Source organism: Pleurodeles waltl, chromosome 4_2, assembly GCF_031143425.1.
Source record: "Pleurodeles waltl isolate 20211129_DDA chromosome 4_2, aPleWal1.hap1.20221129, whole genome shotgun sequence".
Classification (NCBI taxonomy): domain Eukaryota; kingdom Metazoa; phylum Chordata; class Amphibia; order Caudata; family Salamandridae; genus Pleurodeles; species Pleurodeles waltl.
This window is the reverse complement of record NC_090443.1, coordinates 1,066,581,435-1,066,599,162: the sequence shown is the minus strand read 5'-3', so window position 1 is coordinate 1,066,599,162 and position 17,728 is coordinate 1,066,581,435. Positions and strand designations below refer to the sequence as shown.

Here is a 17,728-nt window from a genome sequence, read left to right as displayed (position 1 = left end):
AAAAATGCCCCCCCTGGGAGCGACCCTTGCCAAAGGGGTCGCTCCTGTTGCGTGAAATTCGCGCGCACAAAACAAACTCCCTGGTGTCTAATGGTTTCTGCCCCCCTTGGGGGCAGATTGGCCTCATCAAAATAGGCCAATCTGCCCCAAGGGGGGCAGAAATGGCCTAAATATATATTGCCCCGTAGGGGAGCGACCCTTGCCTAAGGGATCGCTCCCCACCTAAAAAAAAAAGGAAATCATCACAAAAAAAAAAAAAAATAGGTCCCTGGTGCCTAGAGGTTTCAGAAAAGGCCTTCCTAAAAAAATGCCCCCCCGGGAGCGACCCTTGCCCAAGGGGTCGCTCCCTTTTGCCAATTTCACTGAAAAAAAAAAAATCCCTGGTGTCTAGTGGGGTTTCAAAAGCCGGATTGCAAGCAATCCGGCTTTTGAAACCTGTGAGAGACTTCAAAGGGAAGGAAATACATTCCTTCCCTTTGAAGCCTCTCGGGGCCTCCCCCATGGGATTGAAAGCGAAATGCAAAAGCATTTCTTTTTCAATCGCGCTGGAAGCTCTGCTTCCAGCGCAATGGGGGAGACCCTGTGACTAATCAGCGCGCGCTGACGTCACAGGGGGGGTTGGGAGGGGTCGGGGTGGGAGGGGAAGGGCTTCCCCTTCCATCCCTGACTTGGGGGGGCGGGGGTGAACCCCACAGAGGGAGCGAGAGCGCTCCCTCTGGGCTCTGTGCACAGGACGCAATGGTTACGTCCTGGGCACAGCAGCACTGTGCCTCAGGACGTAACCATTACGTCCTGGGCACAGAAGTGGTTAACGCCTGTATACTTGTAATCTATATGTAATAGTTACATACTTGTAATATACATGTAATATCTGTATACTTGTAATCTATGTGTAATACTTGTAAAACTTGTAATCTACCTGTAATACTTGCATACTTGTAATATAAGTGTAATACTTGTAAGATTTAGGAGACCCTGTTAGGAAAAATCCCTTAACCTGTGTCTGCTTGAAGCCAAGCTGCTGGAAAACACGTCAGAAAACACCCCGGGTAAGACATAGGGGGTCATTCCAACCTTGACCACGGAAGCACCGCCAACAGGCTGGCGGTGCTTCATTTTGTATTCCGAACGCGGCTATAAAGCTGCGGTCGCCCAGCCGGGTCCGGCGGTTTCCCGCCGGATTACCCCCGGCTGGGAGAATCCTCCATGGCGGCGCTGCAAGCAGCGCCGCCATGGGGATTCCGACCCCCTTCCCGCCAGCCTGTTTCTGGCGGTTTTTCCCGCCGGTTTCCCGCCGGATTACCCCCGGCTGGGAGAATCCTCCATGGCGGCGCTGCAAGCAGCGCCGCCATGGGGATTCCGACCCCCTTCCCGCCAGCCTGTTTCTGGCGGTTTTTCCCGCCAGGAACAGGATGGCGGGAACAGGTGTCGTGGGGCCCCCTGGGGCCCCTGTACTGCCCATGCCACTGGCATGGGCAGTGCAGGGGCCCCCTAACAGGGCCCCAGCATGATTTTCAAAATCGCGGACGGGTGCAACTGCATCCGTCGCACCCCCTGTGTTGCAGGGCCTTTCCCGCTGGGCCGGCGGGCGCTCCCTTGGCGGGGGCGCCCGCCGGCCCAGCGGGAAAGTCGAAATGGCCCCCGCGGTCTTCTGACCGCGGAGCGGTCTTTTGACGGGGGAGGTTGCCGCCCGCCAAACTTGGAATGACCCCCATAGTAAGCCTCAAGAATGCAACTAGCATTACAACATATTTGAAGTTACATACATGACATATTCTATAGCATGTCACGTTCAAGTCAAAAGTGAAATCTAATGTATATCCATATACAGTGGGATTTGGGTAGGGGGAAAAGTGTCAATGTGAACTGGTAATGTTAAATAATACATTATACTACGGAAGACCTGTTACAAATAAACAAAAACAACTGAGAGCATTTTCTGTCCATTCTATATTTGCCAGACATTAGACATACACGGTTGAAATGTACTTTATAAACTGAAATTTATGTCTTAGCTCATCATATGAATTTAACTCAAGGTGTGCTCATTTCCATTACAAGATTATCATGAAGTAACAAAAAGGTCTATTCAGTAATTCTTTAAAATAATTTTGTACTAAATCTGTTAGAAACCTTTTCATCCCTGCACTGCAAGACTCAGGGAAATACTTTTTTAATGTAATTATTCCCCAGTGCGTACGTAAGAAATAACAGATAGAAAAGTTATGCGTTAGGAGCCAGTTCGTCCAAATAACACCTAGGGTAGTACAAAATGACATGTAATCCGTGCAAAACTATAGTCCACTCTGTTGAAAGAAGAAGTCACTTTTCAGAAGATCTGTCTCTGTCCAGCAACAAGAATAACACTAGAAGATGTGCGTCATCGCACAAGATCGATGAATGTGAGCATAAGACTGGATGCTGCCAGCATCCTTACGCCACTGCACCCTACGCTACGTCAACTCCATCTTTCTTCTCCGTGTGAAGCCGTAGATGTCGTGAAAGAGACTGTTTTGCGTGAAACTCTTCTCACACTCACTGCAGTTAAAAGGCCTCTCACCTGTGTGTGTTCTCTGGTGTTGCATTAGAGTTGTGCTTAGAGTGAAACTCTTTTCACACACAGTGCACTTGTAGGGTTTCACTCCTCTGTGTATTCGTAGGTGTTGTACGAGGGATGGTTTCACAGTAAAACTCTTATCACACTCAGTGCAGTTAAAAGGTCTCACTCCTGTGTGAATTCTTTGGTGTTGTAAAAGAGCGCTCTTATCAATGAAAGACTTCTCACAGTTTGTGCACTGAAAGGGCCTAATCCCTTTGTGTATTTTTTCATGCCGTAATAAGGCTGATTTATCTGTGAAACTTTTTCCACACTCAGTGCAGCTAAAGGGGCCTCACTCCTGTGTGTATTCTCTGGTGCTGTGTAAGAGCTGTGCTCACTCTAAAACTCTTTTCACACTCGGTGCACTTGAAGGGCCTCACTCCAGTGTGTATTCGTTGGTGCCTTAGAAGATGTCCTTTTTCGGTAAACCTTTTCCCACAGTCCGTGCAGTGAAACGGCCTTACTCCGGTGTGTGTTCTCTGATGATTCAGAAGATTTCCCTTTTGAGTAAAGCTTTTCCCACAGTCAGTGCACTGGAACGGCCTCTCTCCTGTGTGTATTCTTCTGTGAATTACGAGATCAGACTTTAGAGTAAAGCGTTTTTCACAGTCTGTGCAGGCGAAGTGTCCTTATCCCTCTGTCGGGTCTCTGGTGTGCCCTCAAGAAATATCTTAGTCCTATATACCTTCTCCCACTCGCTGCAGGTCAAGCGTCTCTCCGGAGTCTGGAGATCGTGTTCTTGATTTAGGATGAAACTGTGAGTAAACGTCTTGCGCTCTGTTGATGTACTGGTCTCTCCACCGTTCACACGTCCTTCTTCTGACTGGAGAGCTGCAGAGGAGAAATGTAAAAACCATAAGTGAGCACCAATGTGTGATGTTACACGTCAGAGGTTGGCAGTACTGCTGCCGGAATGTTTCGCATGTTACAAAGAGAGACAATACCAAGATTTCCTTTTACAGACAAGGGTTGGACACCCAGGTGATGTGTAGTGTTAGTAGTCTGCCAGGCGCATGCTAGACATGTGACAGACCCATGCCACACAGAACTTTGACAGATCGGTGTAAGACATATAACAGACTCTTGTCATTCATGTGACATAACTATGTCATTCATGTGGCAGAACCATGTCAGAACCATGTCAGTCACGTGGCAGACCCATGTCAGTCATATGGAAGACCCATGTCAGTCACGTGGCAGACCCATGTCATTCATGTGGCAGAACCATGTCAGTCATGTGGCAGAACCATGTCAGTCATGTGGCAGAACCATGTCAGTCATGTGGGAGACACAGGTCATTCATGTGACAGACCCAGGTCATTCATGTGGCAGACCCATGTCAGTCATGTGGCAGACCCAGGTCAGTCATGTGGCAGACCCATGTCAGTCATGTGGCAGACCCATGTCATTCATGTGGCAGAACCATGTCAGTCATGTGGCAGACCCCTGTCATTCATGTGGCAGAGCCATGACAGTCATGTGGGAGACACAGGTCATTCATGTGACAGACCCAGGTCATTCATGTGGCAGACCCATGTCAGTCATGTGGCAGACCCATGTCAGTCATTTGGCAGACCTATGTCAGTCATTTGGCAGACCCATGTCAGTCATGTGGCAGACCCAGGTCAGTCATGTGGCAGAGCCAGGTCAGTCATGTGGCAGACCCACGTCATTCATGTGGCAGAACCATGTCAGAACCGTCAGCCACGTGACAAACCCATGTTGGACAGTCATGGGCTATGGCATGTTATGTTACGCAGATTTGTAGCACGCACTATCACCCGAAGGTTATCCTGGCACTGAAGCACATAGAGCTTATCTGTCTCCAGTGGCATGGTGGGTGCTGCACTGACAGATCAGCTGTGGCGGAGTTCATTTCAGGCTTTGCATCCTCGTTGTTTATAGCAGTTGACACTCCAAACGCGAGACCGGTGGACGTGGGTCCCGTGCTCACTGTGCCACAGGACTCAAGCTACACCCTACTGATGAGGCCCAAATGGGCTAAACGGGTCCTGGGTTGCTTGGAGGGGCCTCACCTGGCAGTTGAGGGCTGACTGCTCCCACGGTGAGCAGGGTGGACACTGACTGGCATAAGGCAGACCCCCACTTAGAGTTCATGGTGGGTGAAAACGATGGGCTGGAATGTAGGCTGAAGTAAACGCTACTGGCTGCGATTACGTCGAGCACTGCATCCGCCGCCGTGCTGTTTGCGTCAGCTGTAGCGCATGGAGCACAACTCTTCTGTGAGCGCTGCTTGGGGAGAAGAAAGATGCTGCAATGATTCCAGAGGTGCACAGGCCCAGGGTGCTCTTATTACCATTTCTTGCTGCTACGATCGGCGAGGCTGACCAGATTCTCAGCTCCAGTATCAGCAGCTGCAACCAGGGACGCCGGGTTAGGGTCGGTCTGAATCAGGCAGGCGATCCACTCGGAAGGCAACATCCATCTGTCTTCCTTCAGGTTGCAATAGCAAGACCTTTGTCCTCCGTGTAGGGATATCCCCAACCTTACCAGACAAGGCCAACAAACATTCAGCCACATTTCTTCTATACTGATGTGCAGAGCTCTCTGAAGTAAAGGCAGACCTCTAGATGATCCAATACAGTGGCAGCCCCTCCAAAACACTACCCACTACTCACTTGATCCTAACAGCTGGAAGGAGCCCATCCAGTCAAAGCACATCTCCCACAGCTCAGTGGTTTCCAGTTCACAGGAACATTGTCGCTCAGTTACTGCTGGTTGGGGTCAGCATTGGCCAGTCAGGTTGATAAGTCCTAGCTTACTGGCAGAAGAGGACACCGAATATGGGAGGTGGGCAGGTAGCCCAGCTCTTGACTGTAGATGAGCAATCTTTGTCCAAGCACTCAGCCACAATGTTTATATGGTCCTCAAATACCTGTCTCAGGAGACTGCAGGGCGAGAGAGATGCTGTGGATGAGTACATCTCTGTGATGAGGATGTCTGACACACGGTTTAAGCCACATAAGAATGTCATTATGGAAAAGTATACATTTTATAGGAGGCAACAACTGGCTGTGAACTGACTGAAAGTTATGTGGGGCACTTCAGAGCACTTGCTACAACCTCTGGGTAAAAAACGTTCAAGGATAAAATGGTAAGGAGCCAATGGGGAGTAAATAATAGGAAAACTCAAGTGCCGTTGTTAACCACTGCCACCTTCTGTGCGTGGCAATAAAAGGACAGCACGTTACATGGAGGAGATGTCTCATGCTTTAGGATCCAGAGTATGCAGATAGTGTAAGTGCAGGAAGACGCCTCTTTTGACATGCTCACCCCCCCCGACTTTTTGCCTGGTTTCTGGTGCAATTTTGACTGAAAGTGCACTGGGTCCTTGCTAAAGAGGTCCCCAGTGCCAGATCTCTTTCCCTAAAACTGCACAGTTGTTTTCCCCAATTGCAAACCTTTACTTGCCACTGTAAGTCCCTAGTAAATGGTATCCTTGGTACCTAGGGCACGGGGTACTAAAGGAAGGGCCCGAGGGCTGCAGCACAGATTGTGCTGCCCTCAGGGATCCTATCACTGTGCGCCCAGTGCTGCCTTTGCAAGTTGTGCGTCGGTGCAGAAGTAAAATGAAAACATGACCTGGCACACAGCCTGTATATCCTGTCCCCTGCACACTGCATGCAATATATAGAAGTCACCCCTCTGGCAGGCCTTCCAGCCCTAAGGCAGGGTGCATTATATTACATGTAAGGGCATAGCTGCATGAGCAGATATGCCCCTGCTATGTCTTTGTTGATTCTGAGACATAGTAAGTGAATAGTTAAGCCATTTTAGGTACATGTGGTGGACACTGGTCACTATGAGTTCCACAGCTACATGATGGCTTCACTGACAATAGGGATGTTTGGTATCAAACATCTCGTATTAATAAACCCTCACTATTAATACATGCACTCAGTGGACACCTTATAGATGCAGTCTTGAAACCTACCAACTACTAGAGTGAGCACTGAGCAGTCAAAACCAGGTCAGCCACTTTAGACAGAGTTCTGGCCCCCTGAGATGAGAGCCGATGCTCTCAAGGTCTCAAAACAAAGGCCTGCTTTGGGCAGAGGTGTGACCTACTCTACCAGGCGTGATGGACGGTCCAGGGCAGGGAGCTTCCCATGCGACCCAGGCCTCTCCAAATGGTGGAGGAGGCCGACCCCCACTTCCTGACCCCACTTTTGATGGCAGGACTGACAGGAAAATTAGGTAAATGAGGTGCCCACTTCATGCCAGTCTCACCCTTAGGGTGGACGAGCTGAAGTGGACACTACTTTTTAAATTTAAATTCCTACATCTTGCATGGAAGGAATTAGGACAATAGGGTAGGGCTATGCCACATCCCAAAGGAAGTGGTCAAAGGAAGGGTGTATCACCCTAAAGGTGAGTAGCCCATTGACTACCACCTGGCAGTCCCCATTATGCCCCTAAATTCAGTTTTTAGGTGGCACCCCAAACCCTAGAATCAGAATCCTGTCGACCTACAAGAGCCAGACAAAACAGAAGACGCCCAGCAGGGAAGACTGAAGACACCAACTAACTTGCCCTAGCCCTTCTGGCCTGTCTGCAGCCTTCAAAGAAACCTGCGCTCAGAAGACGAGTGTCCGGCAGCCCAATGACCTCCAAAGCCTTGAGAGGAATGCCTGCCTTCAATAAAGAACAAGAATTCCCGTGGATGGTGGACCTGTCCAAAAGAAACATCTCCAAAGAAGAAAGAAGTCTGCCTGAGGAACCGCGAAACCGCCACCTGGAACCTCCTCTGCACCAGACGCCCGTGGCCAAAGTCCAAGTGGCCCGCCAGTCCAGAGAAGGTTCCCCAGCACTTCTGACCCAGAGTCCATAGTGGTCTGACCCCTGCCGGACTCCACAGCAACGCCTGCAGCCTAAATCAGAGGGTTCCCCTTGACCAGGACCTGCCCAGAAAGCTGTTTCCTATGGCAAAAGACACCCCTGCAACCAGAGTCCCTGGGCCTTGAGAAGCAAGACTGTTGGTGTCCCTACGGCCCCTGGTTTCTTACTTACCTGGGCAGCTGTGGGTTGATCTCTACTGGCCCCCTGGGCAGAGCCTGCAGCCCGTTTCTGAAAGTGATGTCCTGCACTGACTAACATTGGGAGCCCAAAGCTGTGTTGGCACTCTGCACCCGGCCGCCCCTGTGCCGCTGAGGGTGTAGGTTTGGTGCTGCCTTGTGGCCTCCCACGTTCTTGCTTCAACCCCTGGAGATCCACCCCTGACCTCGCTCTACTCACCTGTAAGCAGCGCTGCAGCGGACACCTCCTGTGTCTGTTGGATAGCATTGGGCACACTACACCTGGCTGCCCCTGTGCCGCTGAGGGGTGTAGTGATATTTGTGTTTTGACCGCTGACTCCATGTCGCGCCAATTTGCACTTGGCTTAGCTGTCCAACGTCACATTAGCGGTCACAAGTTACAGACTCCATTGTGTATTCAGCTTAGCCCTAGCTTCACTGCCACGTTAAAGGTGCAAGTATTTTTCCGTACAAAACATGTTATGCAACGCGTTTTCTCGTTCATGTTTTTATTCTGCGTGTTCTTTCTCACCAAAGGGATAGGACATAACGTGGAGGAGTCAGTCAGTCAGCAAGATAAGGATGTTACGGCAGGGAACGGTTTAGTTTTGAGAGAGACAAATTGGGAACTTGTCCATTTCCAACGTGTTTTTTTTCAAAGCTGACCTCAAGTAGCCTTGAATAACAGGGAGCTGGGGGAGGTTTCTAGCACTCTCTCCTCTGGCTTGTTTAAGGTATATAAGAGGCCCAGGATTGACAGTGGGGAGATTCAGAGACTCAGAGACTTCAGTCAGGATTTTGACATTGAATGCTTGACAGCCCATGAGGGTAGAGATCTCTCTCTCTCTCTCTCTCTCTCTCTTAGCCGATCCTTGGAGTCTACGGCTTGATGTTACAGAGAGAAGGATGAAGCACCAGATAGGCCCCATTGTGATGAATTGTTACTAATTATTTGCTTTGCATTGTGTATGAATATATATGTCAATATAGGTATTTGTCTCTTTGCATGTATATATTTGCTGTTTATAGACTGAAGATTCTTTGTACATGTTCTCACTTTATTGGTGCACATTTGAAAGGTGCACTTTTGGTTGTACTGACCTTCCTTCACGAGCCTTGTGAAGTGATTTAATAAATGTTTTCTTTAGACTAAGAAGCGCATTCCAGAGATTCTTTTTTACTCTTTTCAGTGTGCGTATTTAGGCTTAGTCAGCTGTAAAGCAAAACAGGATGTAACTTTGGGGCTGCCTTGTAGCCCCCCGTCCGATGCTTGTCTCAACCCCCAGGGACCTACCTCTGACATCGCCTGTACTTACCTGGGAGCAGCGCGTCTTCAGTTGTCCCAGTCGCCATTGACTAACATTAGGCACCGACTCTGATTTCGCCCTTGGCACCCGCTGCCCCCACGCCGCTGTGGGTGCACACTTGGTACCAGCCTGAACCTTGCCTGGTGCTAGCCTGAAACCCTGAAGACTGGGGTTGTACGTTGTGTACTTACCTGAAAACACTGCATTCTTGTTTTCCTTCAATAGGCTAACATTGAAGACTCTGAAAATTCAACTGTGTCGATTTTTGAAACAGCAAAGTATTTTTAATTTAAAAACTGCTAACCTTATAATGAAGTTCTTTGATTCAAATCATATATAAATGCAACTGTTCTTTTTCCAAATTGGTCTTGGATTTATTCTTTGAGTGTGTGTCTCATTTATTGCCTCTGTGAGTACAACAAACGCTTAACAAACCTAACTGCTCACCCAGACTACCACAAAATGTGGACTAGGCCTATCTATTTCTACCTCTGCAAACCTCTGGGGATCCACTGGATTCTCTGCATGGTGTACTTCGTTTAGTGCACTATATAGAGAGCCAGCTTCCTACAGTAAGCAAACAAGGAAGAAGAAGGATGATGGGACCACAGGGAAGAAACCAAAAAGCTTGGAATGTTACAGATGGGACAGTCAAAGTTAACTAGGAAATGCTTAGCCTTGTTCGACTATTCCATTTGCAAAGGTCCACTTAAAATGGATGTTATGAACCCAGTTAACACCACTGAGAGCCAGCACAAATGTAATGGAGAACCTAACTTGAGTGAAGAATATATCGGACTGTGTGTGACTCTACTGGCACCTCCATGGATTAATGCAGTCGAAATTATAACAGTCATAAGGGTTGGTGTGAACTTCATTAACAGATTATATTGTATAACAGACGTGGAGGGTGGTCTAGTGAGCACGATGGCTGATTCTGGGCCACCAATTACCCTTATTTGGGGGGGGGGGAGATGGCTGGAGTAAATTCTACAATAGAACTTTAAAAGAGACCAATGTCAAAACTGACCCCACTCGTGTCTGGTACAAAAGAAAATGTTTTTTTGTGTGATTTTGATGCTGTTTTAATGTTTAAAGGTAACACCGGCCCTGGCAGCATGTATATGGCCAAATATGTTTTTTTTTTATTGTGATGGCTAACGCAAAGGAATTTGGGAATTGTGCTGAATTTAAAAAATCCTGGACAGCTGCTACTAGGGCAGAGATTGTCAGATGTGTTTAGGGACAAACCAGGTAAACTGAAGGGTTTGCCCCATAAAATCCCATAGAAATCGGGAGTCCTACCAATGGTGCATAAAGGGCAGAGGCTTCCTTTAGCACTAAGTGTAGAAATGAAGAGTGAGCTTGATAATCTTAGTAGCGAGAGGGTCATTGAGCCTACTGAGGGTTCACAACGGTTGTTGCCTATAGCACTGGCTTATAAGGCTAATGGTTCCTTCAGAAAATGTATCAACCTCAGGCACTTATTTGGGTGGATCGACATCTCCTGCCTGATATTACCGAAATATTGATGTGGACTTGCATTTTCTTTTCAGGTATGGAATCAATTTTGCCTTGCTCAGTCCCATGAAATTCAATTATAATGATGCCCATTGTTGAAAAACATGACCCCGATGAACCAATGTTTTTCTCATTTTATGCGTATAAGCTTGGAGCACAACACGATGCAAGGCTTGCTCACGAGACAGCACTTGTGATTTATCATAGCATGCTAGCTCAGCAATAACACCTTATTTATGAATAGGACACCTGCTATTTCGTTAATGCATTTCTCAATCCTGAAAGTCCCCAACTGACACCATGCGGGCCATGTGGCTACCATTATGTATTTGCTTATTATGCACTATTATTCCTTACTTCGATTGGATCTTATATATAGATGTTGTGAAATCTTAACTGCTGATTGCTGTACAGGTGATGTATCAGCTTATGATTGCTGAGAAATGATAAGGTCCTCAAATTTTATTGGACAACTGATGGAATGTCTAGTTACACCTTTTGTAGTCTGCATGAATTAAAGGTTGTGTTGGAATTCTGCAAATCCAATTTTTCGTTTTTCAAGTCCACTGTCTCTGTATTTTTTTTAAACACACCTGACATGTCGGAAGCCAAGAACCTCCTCTGCGAAGTCCACAAAGGATTATCTCTCTGCCCGACCTTGTTTAATGTCTACATGACCCCACTAGCTGACCTCATCAGATCGCGCGGCATCAATATTCTTTCTTACACAGAGAATGCCCAGCTGATACTCTCCTTGATAGAAAGGACTCCTGTGACAAAAACAAACTTCACCACCTGCGTGGCAGCAGTAATCTCCAGGATGAGATCCAAATGCTTTGAGCTAGACGACAAGCTCAACATGACAGTCCAGATAAATACGGTGACCTCCACCTATTTCCACATTCTGAGGATGCTGTGAAAAATCTTCAAGTAGCTATCAGAGAACACCGAGCAACAGACACACACATCCTGATAACCAGCAGACTCTAGGCGAAAACCACCAAAGAGCTCCTGAGCAGGCTCCAAACCATCCAAAATGCTTCATCAAGTCTTGTCCTAAACCTACCTCCTCCCACTTACATCACTCCACAGCTGAAGGATCTTCACTGGCTTCCCAAACACAAACGGACTCAGTTTAAACCCCTCCCACATATAGAAAGCACTACACAACACAGGCCTCGCCTACCCCAACAGCTGCATACACATCAATCTCCCAGGCATTTCTGCTCAGCAGGACTCTCTCTAGCACATGTACCCAAATACACTAAAACAGAGCTGGAGGTTGTGGCTTATTATTCATGACTCCCAAATCATGGAGCAACCACCACAGCACATCAGAGCCTCTTTCTCGAGGAAGACATGGCTTTTCAAATAACCTCACGTTGGGAGACCACCACTTCCCACCTGTACCCGTATGAGTGATTTGCGTGTTATACAAATAGACAAAACCCAACATGTCCTTGGTTTATCATCAAACTGTATTGAATTCAAGCATTTAACAAATTTCATCACCCCTCAAGTAGCTTTCCATTTTAGGTGGATAACTTTTGGGTTGATGTGGGCTTCAGCTGTCTTTCAAAGTGTAAGTGTTTGGGTGTATCCATGCAGTGGTTTGTTGTCACCGCTATATTAGTTTATGGTGAGGACAAGGTAACAAATAATTAGAAGATTGTCTAGGTTTTGAATATACTGAGACAGAGTGGGCCTGAGCTCACAAACATGTTCATTATGAGGTATTTTAGATTCTCCAAAAATAAAGGTTTGAACTTTCATTGGTGTGCTGGAATCTTACACTCAGTTCATTGCAAAGTGTGACGAGAAGATTGGTGGAGGTTACTTAAGAAAGGAGAAGCATTTGTTTGGAAGGATGAGTGCAAGAGGGAGTCTTCACTGCTCAAGATGAAGAGTTCAAGTGATGCACCTATTAAACCACTGCTACATGATGTGACCCCTATGTGGTTGTGACAAATGTGAGCCAACACAGCCTTGAGGTTAAACAACACCCAGGATAGCGAGATGACACTGTAGAGTGTCAGATAGAGTATGTACCAGTAGTCAGGATATTTCTGGAGACGTATTATCAAGACTGTGGCTGCAGAGTGCAGAGTGTGTGAAGGAGCCGAAGAGTGACGAGTGGAAGGAGAGGTTAAATAAGGACGTTTCCCTGAATACACCACCCATCCCACTTGGTTACACAAACGTTATTTATAAATTGAATGGTTTGATAGGTTGTAAGACTGAGAACTGTTAACGAACCTGCAGACCCCTGAATGATGGCAACAAACCGCAGATTAATTTCATGAGCAATGAAGCTGATGACCATTAATCAGTGCTCTGGGCATGATTATTATATGCTAATTCTACAAAATTCAATAAAATATATATATTTAAAAAGTGAGGATGTGACCCCAGAGTGGATAGAATTTACCAAGGTGGGTTGGTTGGTTGCCAAAAACTTGGATGATGAGGTGGAAGTCTAACTATTCTCTAGTTAATGCGCGTCATGAGGTTAGATTTCTTAGTTTTGCCACAGAAATGATGAAGAACATGAAGTAGATGATTAAGGAGAGTTTGTCAAGGCCTGAACTGGATAAATACGTAGGGACATATTTACAACACATTTACGTCGGGCAACGCCATAGGTCTTCTTGCTGTGCTGCCCTACGCCAATCTGGAAGGGCATTAATGCACCGTATTTATCAAATATGGAGCATTCCTGTCCCTTTCCCCAGTACCGGCGGACAATTTGGTGCATAGTGCCAAGGCAGGCCCCCTTGTACCATCCTGCAGAAAAATAATCCCAAGATGCATTGTCCTCTTTCTATGTGTGCTGCAGAAATAAAAATATTTCTCCTTGTTACGCCACCACTGGGGAGGCTTAAGGTTTTGGTGTTCTCCCAGGTGTACTTCATTTAGTAAATCCGGGGCAGCGTCACAATCCATGGGTGTTGTGTGGGAAAACCAACTGCAACGCCTTTGGAATGCCTCCCTCATGAAGAGTAAGTCAATGCAGCGACGTGCAATGCTTTCCCTTACTCCACACCTACGAGGCCATGAAAAGCCACGCAAAGTGACTTTGCATGGACTTGTAGATACGTTTAGAGGCTTGCGCCGCCGCAACGTAAAAAAAAGGCACGCTCCGGCAGCGCACAGGGCTTGTAAATCCGCCCCTTAGAATGTACACGAGGCATAGCGTTTCATATCAGCGATAAGTCACAATACTCTCTACTGAGTCCTACTGAACTGATGCCAGTTCCAAAAAGGACCGGGCAAGACTAAGTCTGGACATCATTTATCCCTTTAGTGCATTGTGAAGTGTTTGAGTAATAAAGACCCGTGGGATCCAAAAGATCCACCTCGGATACCCAAGCCAAGCCTTTCATACAAAATGGAGGTTAGGTTATTTTCCGAGAGAGGGGAAGTGGATTGTTGACATTCCTGAAGCTGGAGGGAGGAGACCTAGAGTCTGAAGTGAACTGAGAGGGTACAAGGTACTTTAGAAACTCAGTCAGGCCTTGGCAAAGAACCACTTATTACTCGTCCTTAACACTGCCGCTTGGGGGACGGTGGGATTGATGGGTGGGAGAGCAGACACTGTTGTGCTGCGTGAACGGGGCCCTTTGGGTGAGGTCCAGACTTTTGTCTTTACTGGATCACACTTCCAGTTTGCCTGATCACAGTCAGATGCAGAAACCTCACACAACACGTCTGTTGTGAGTTTGTGAGTGCTCTAAACCGAAGAATATGCCACTTTGGGAAGTATCACTATTCAAAGAGGATGTGTCTGGAGAGCATCCTGGAAAAGAAACTTGAAATGAAAACCACTCAGACTGGTCCTGAAGGTGGTGACAGTGGATACGCATCTCTTAAAAGCAGGATCTACTACTCCACCTATTGTTCCAGATACTCCATGAGCAAGGAAAGGATTACTCCACAAAATACTCAGGCGGCTGCTGTGCAACCAGAGCTGGTGTCTGCCTGGAACTCAGAACATCAGAGCAAACAAACCTACGCCCCACCGTGGAGGTCCAGTAGCCCAGGCTTGCCCCGTGCTCCCTTGATCAGGACCTCACAATCACATTGATTATACTTAAAATAAATATTAATATTTAACATGAAAAATGTTTTACTAACATCATAAAGTTTGACAACCTTTTTAACGCTTCTCTGTACTTTACTATAGGGAGAGCTCTACCCCTCTGCTTAAGTATAGGAAAAAATAAAAATAAAAGTTTAACTCATCAAAAATTATTACAAATATTATGTTAAATATTAATGTATACAAATTTTTAATATTTATTTCAAATGTAGAACAATATTTTAAAAATGCTAATACACTATTAACATAATTTTGAATTGATTGGTTAACTAATAGGAATATATTAAGTTCAATATTTATTTTGAAATAGATTGCCATCTAAAGTAAAACATGTTTTTTAAAAGTGATGTATAGAATTAATTACAAGTACTTACATTACAATTTAATAAAAGATAATTAAAATTTAATAAAAGATCAATTTAAAACTTAAAAACAGGTTGCTAAAATATTTTATAATTAAACGATAAACATTTTTTTTTTTGATTTTGTTAACATTAAATTATATTTATTTATATGTGTAACTATTTTAAGTGATGTAATTTAACATTATTTCCTATGGGGTTTTATTTTATGTTCCTACCTCCATGATTTTCTATGGGAGGGTGTCGCAGTACCAGTGGCTGACCACGTGTGGTTCTGGACTTACTCCAGCTCTGAGCTGGAAAGACTTACTACCGTTTGGGGTCCCCTATCACTATAGTAACTTTGTAAGTGCAGCCTGTGAATATCAATGGATGGAATTGCTCCATTGTGGGTGGATGCTTAACCCACTCCAAAAACCTCCCTCACCCTTCCTAAACTGTTCCTTACGCCTCGCTAACCCCCAGCATTTATTAGTAAGTATGCCCATTTTTGGAGCCATTACTCAGTGGCGTAACAAGGCCCCCTGCAACACCCCCAAGCTCCAAGGGGACCCCTCAGCACAGTACACAGTGCAGGGTAGGCCAGCCCCTGACTGGGTTCAGGGGGGAGGTGCCCCCTCCAGGTTCTTTGCAGGGGGGGGGCCCTCAAGTTTTGTTATGCCACTGCGATTACCCCTGGCCTCTCCCTCATTTACTACTCAGTAGTAAACTTGCATGTGTGAGGCAGGCGCTTGCTGTGGACGTATACCACTGCGACCCCGGCGGGATCTGCCAGCCCTTCTGTGACTCTATGTAGGGCAGAACCAGTTCTTACCTGTAGGATGAGTGGTGGTTTGTGTTTCTTCTGACCCCTGATAGGTTGCAGGGTGGATGTCCTCCTCTTCCTCTTTAATGACAACAGAAATTATGTTTGTCATTGTCCCATATCCTACAATTAATTAAAACATAAAATTAATTAAAGCATTTACATTTCAATACAATGTTGGCATAGTGTGAAATCTGCCTACTTACTGTATAAAGTCCCAATACTCTGCACAACTGCAACATCCAACTCTTGAACTGGATAAGCAAAAAGAAGGGAAAAGGAACTCTCTACACGACCCCCTTAAGTGCCTCCGTCCAGGTCTTCGTGGACATCTTGGCTTTGAACCAAACTCCTAAAGTACAAACTTCTCTTTCTCCTGAACGATGGGTTGACGCACTCATCTCCCTCCTATGCGTACCCACAAAGTACAACCTTCTCTTTCTCCTGACAATAGATTTACGCACTCATCTCCCTCCTATGCGTACCCACAAAGTACAACCTTCTCTTTCTCCTGACAATAGATTTACGCACTCATCTCCCTCCTAAGCGTACCCACAAGGTACAACGTTCTATTTCTCCTGAACAATGGATTGACGCACTCACCTCCCTCCTAAGTGTACCCACAAAGGACAACTTCTCTTTCTCCTGAACGATGGATTGACGCACTCATCTCCCTCCTAAGCGTACTCACAAAGTACAACCTTCTCTTTCTCCTGAACGATGGGTTGATGTACTCACCTCCCTCCTAAGTGTACCCACAAAGTACAACCTTCTCTTTCTCCTGAACGATGGGTTGATGTACTCACCTCCCTCCTAAGTGTACCCACAAAGGACAACTTCTCTTTCTCCTGAACGATGGATTGACACACTCATCTCACTCCTAAGTGTACCCACAAAGGATAATCGTCTCTTTCTCCTGAAGGATGGATTGACACAATCATCTATCTCCCTCCTAAGCGTAGCTTGAGTTACACTCAATACATGTCCTGTTGCAGTCTTGTATAGACACAGGCGGGGTTTGTGCGTCCAGCGGTCACTGAGAATGACGCTGTTGTTAACTGCAGCCTGGTCCTTGTCCGTAACTTTAGTTTAGGGTATTTATTATATGGGTATCAGCTTTGGAGTTTAATATGTCTGCGCGACTCCCAGTCGTTGTGGATGAAAATTAGATTCTTTCTGGGGTGGTTTTGAGCAAGAGTTTGATTCTTAGTTGGCAAAACATTACACTTCATGTAAAACATGAAGACCTGAGGACGGATTACAAACACCCATCTCCAACTTCTTGTCACAGTCTACTTGTGAGATCAGTTGTCATCTGTATTACGTAGCTCCCCAACAGTAACTGCAGACGACAAGGAGAAAAGTAAAATACTGAAAGTTTGTTTAGATAATTAAAGGAAAGTCTGGCTTTTCAGAGCCCTTCCTACTTGATGATCTGTACATATTGCACCGGTGGAGCTCAAACAAGGAAGTAGAAACCAGCTGCAACTGATGAACATTAACTGATGATATGTGACTGCAAGAAATATCAAACTGTGTATTAATGTGGAATCTGCTCAGTGAAAATAAACACAATGCACTATCTATGTCTGATATTTCAAGTGACCTCTGCCTTCCATGACCTTGAGAAGCACTCGCCCTTCCGCCTCACGCATCTACTTGGCAAGGGAGGTTCTCAGTGACCGGTGGTATCTTGATCACAGGGTGCTTCACCCCGTTTTCTACATATGGGGTCCAGAGTAATGTGGAGTGGATGAAAGGAGGCAGCTGACAGACACACAGCTCCTGGGTGAGCACAGACATGCTGTCCTGTTACGGGGGAGTCTCACCCACCACAGACAGTATTCTCTTCAGTCTGGAACCACCGCAGTCAGGGCGTTTTCAAAGGGTGGGTTCAGGGGCTCAGTAAAAACACAGACTCAACACTGCCGGGATTCTCCCTCAGAGAGACCCCAGGTGAGAGCAGGTGGTGAGCTCGCTTGGCGTGTGATATGTGAGA

At 46.3% G+C, this 17,728-nt stretch overlaps 1 protein-coding gene across 3 annotated transcripts in view; it reads right to left on the bottom strand.

Annotated features, from left to right (window-relative positions):
* Positions 1–1,932: 1,932 nt before the first annotated feature.
* The window catches only part of LOC138293770 (uncharacterized), a 50,006-nt gene continuing 34,210 nt past the window's right edge, over positions 1,933–17,728 (bottom strand). The window contains exons 3-4 of one of the 3 annotated variants that reach the window (XM_069233113.1): positions 15,739–15,852; positions 1,933–3,430 (exon numbers count right to left, since the gene is read on the bottom strand). In XM_069233113.1, coding sequence (XP_069089214.1) covers positions 3,186–3,430; positions 15,739–15,852 — 359 coding nt within the window. In that variant the 3' untranslated portion in view covers positions 1,933–3,185. The remainder of the gene's footprint in view (positions 3,431–15,738; positions 15,853–17,728) is intronic. The other 2 variants (XM_069233112.1, XM_069233111.1) reach the window with 2 other exon arrangements.